The sequence below is a fragment of the Otolemur garnettii genome, unplaced genomic scaffold (assembly GCF_000181295.1).
Source record: "Otolemur garnettii isolate 467f Iridium unplaced genomic scaffold, OtoGar3 scaffold00144, whole genome shotgun sequence".
In the NCBI taxonomy this organism is placed as follows: Eukaryota; Metazoa; Chordata; class Mammalia; order Primates; family Galagidae; genus Otolemur; species Otolemur garnettii.
In genome coordinates, this window is record NW_003852539.1 from 2485725 (window position 1) to 2489040 (window position 3316).

At 42.4% G+C, this 3316-nt stretch overlaps 1 protein-coding gene across 1 annotated transcript in view; it reads right to left on the reverse strand.

The window, feature by feature from the left end:
* The window catches only part of ZNF684 (zinc finger protein 684), a 17400-nt gene that overhangs the window by 5278 nt on the left and 8806 nt on the right, over positions 1–3316 (reverse strand). The window contains exon 4 of the mRNA XM_012810865.2: positions 3012–3107. Coding sequence (XP_012666319.1) covers positions 3012–3107 — 96 coding nt within the window. The remainder of the gene's footprint in view (positions 1–3011; positions 3108–3316) is intronic.

The following is a 3316-nucleotide window of genomic DNA, read 5'->3' on the forward strand; positions in this document are numbered from 1 at the left end:
CTTGGGAAGCTGAAGCAGGAGAACCGCTTGAGCCTAGGAGAATGAAGCTGCAGTGAGCTGTGAAGACACCACTGCACTCTATACTCTAGCTGGGGCGACAGTAAGACTATCTCAAAAAAACAAAACAAAAGAAAACAAAAACGGATTGATGCAGAGAAGAAAACTGTACAGAGGATATTAAAGAGCCCAATTCCCAGGTGCCCATAGCTCAGTGGTTAGGCCACATGCTTCAGGGGCTGATGGGTTCAAACCCAGCCCAGGTCTGCTAAACAACAACAACAACAAAAAAAACAACTGGGTCTTATTGTGGGCACCTATAGTCCCAGCTACTTGGGAGGCTAAGGCAAGAGAATTGCTTGAGCCCAGGAGTTAGAGGTTGCTGTGAGCTATGACACCACAGTACTCTAGTGAGGTTGACAAAGTAAGACTCTGTCTTAATTAAAAAAAAATAGGCTCACTGCCTATAGCTTAAGCAGCTAGGGTGCCAGCCACACACACTGGAGCTGGCAGGTTCAAATCCAGCCCAGGCCTGCCAAACAACAATGAGAACTAGAACCAAAAAATAGCCAGCCATTGTGGCGGGCACCTGTAGTCCCAGTTACTTGGGAGGCTGAGGCAAGAGAATCGCGTAAGCCCAAGAGTTGGAGGTTGCCATGAGCTATGACACCACAGCACTCTACCCAGGGCGACAGCTTGAGACTTTGTCTCAAAAAAAAAAAAAAGAGCCCAATTCCCATGGAATAGGGAAAAGATGAATGTAAAAAACAGATGAAAGTAAAACGGGACTACGCCATAGAGGACATTAAAAGCCATTTAAATATCACAATATAAGTTACAAAAGAATAACATATTTATCAGGAGAGTGATAAGAAAAATAGAATAATTTGGATAAATCTTGGAGAAACATGAGATAAATGAGAAACAGAATGGAACTGGTAAAATAGTATCACAAACAACCCAGACCACAGTACCAGTAATTAAAATTCATTTGGTTTATGTCACCAGGCGTGGGAGTCCCAGGGAATCTAAAATATACTTAAACTTGTGTTTTAATCATTTGAAACATACTTCTTTTATGGTCTCTGTGGAAAGGGAAAATTTTCTTTTGAAAATTTTGAATAAACCAGTAACCACAGGCCATAAGTTACGATAGTATTTAAAGAGAATCTGTTGAGAGGGGAAAAAAAACAAATTGCTTACTGCAGTGACTTTCAGACTGCAAAGCAGTGGGCTACTCATTGCTCTTTAATGTAAAGATAATAGTATGAGTTGAAGAATTTTAAAAATTAGTTACTATGAAAAAATAGAAAATAAGGCCTGGCAGGGTAAATTTATGGGAACAGAAAGTTGGTGAGGCAAAGATGCTATGACAGCATGAAACAACTTCAGTCTTCAGAGTGATGAGGCTTTTGGGGAGTTAATCTGAAGAGAAGTTAAGAAAATGGCAGGGGATAACGCCTATAGCACAGTGGTTACTGTGCCAACCACATGCACCAAGGGTGGCAGGTTCCAACCTGGCCAGGGCCAGCTAAACATCAATGACAACTACAACAAAAAAATAGCCGCGCCTTGTGGTGGGTGCCTGTAGTCCCAGCTACTTGGGAGGCTGAGGCAAGAGAATCACTTAAGCCCAGGAGTTGGAGGTTGCTGTGAGCTATGATGCCATAGCACTCTACCCAGGGTGACAGCTTGAGGCTCTGTCTCAAAAAAAAAAAAAAAAAAATTAAAATTAAATTCTTTTTAAAATTCTCCTCTAAAAGTTAAGAGGAAATTTTTAGAAAGATATTAATATTACCAAGTAAAACAGAAAAATGCACAAGGTAGATACCCCAAGTTATCAGTGAGAATAAAGATGCAAGGTAGGCTATATGAGGAAGAAGAGAGGTAAGTGGGTTTTTTGGTTTTTTTTTTTAAACAGTCTCCCTGTCACCCAGCTAAAGAGTCACATCATCAGCCTAGCTCACAGCAACCTCACACTCCTGGGTTCAAGTGGTCCTCCTGCCTAAGTCTGTTGAGTAGCTGCGACTGCAGGCACCTGCCATAACTCCCAGCTAGTTTTTCTATTTTTTAGTAGAGACAGGGTCTTACTCTTGCTCCGGCTAGTCTCGAACTTGGAATAAGTTTTTTTATAAAAAGAAAACCTGAGACTCGGTGCCTGCAGCTCAGCGGCTAGGGCACTGGCCACATACACTGGGGCTGGTGGGTTCAAACCTGGCATGGTTCTGCCAAACAACAATGACAACTACAAGAAAAAAATAGGTGGTTTTGTGGTGGGTACCTGTAGTCCCCGCTTCTTGGGAGGTTGAGGCAAGAGAATCATTTAAGCCTAAGAGTTTGAGGTTGCTACCAGCTGTGATGCCACGGCACTCTACCCAGGGCAACATAGTGAGACTCTGTCTCAAAATAAAAAGGAAACCTGAGTATGATGTTAATATAAGTTTTCTTTTTTAAACTACATATACTTAATACTTATAATCTGTCAACTATTTGAAATGTTTTGCACGTATAAACTCATATAATCTTCACAGGAAACTTGAGGTAAGGACTAATATTATTCTTATTGTATAAAGATAAGTGTGCTACAGAAGAATTTGCCCAAAGTTAGACAGTGATTAGTGGAGTAATGGCTTCAAATCTACACAATGTGACTATATTCTAAGGACTAGCTCTACAGAAAAAGATCTGGAATTGTGGTGAAAAGGGAAGAAAAATGAGGATTTTTGGAATTAAGAGAATAGAAACAAAACAAGGACCTAGATGAAACAGGCAGTGTGAGGAGCCAGAGTGGAGAGGAGACGGACATCCCTCCATAGAACAGCTGAGCAAAGAGAAAAGAGCACCTGTGTGAGTGAGGCGAAGGCATCATATGGGGAGCTGATGTATGTCAAGTGTACCCAGTCACTTCCGAAGGTGTGTGGCTTTTAAGAGGTGCTTCCTCTAAGTATTTCTAAGGTCAATGACTAATTGGGATCTCAATTTCAAACACCCCCATCTGATTCTCTCTCACTCACCTGGATGGCTCCAGTGTGGCTTCCCTCTCTCCGCCCTCCAGGGCTCTTGTCCTTGCTCCACTTTGAAGATCACTTTGGTTTTGGTAACTGGACATCCTGTTGGTAGGAAGAACATGGAAGTGTGGACGGAGTGCTAGGTGAACAATTACCTCACAACTCAGGTCAACCTCCATCAGTCCCAGGGCCTTTGAAAGATGACAAGTGTGCTTTAGAACAGAAAAGACCTTTCGGCTCGGTGCCTGTGGCTCAAGTGGCTAAGGCACCAGCCACATACACCTAAGGTGGCGGGTTCGAATCCAGCCTGG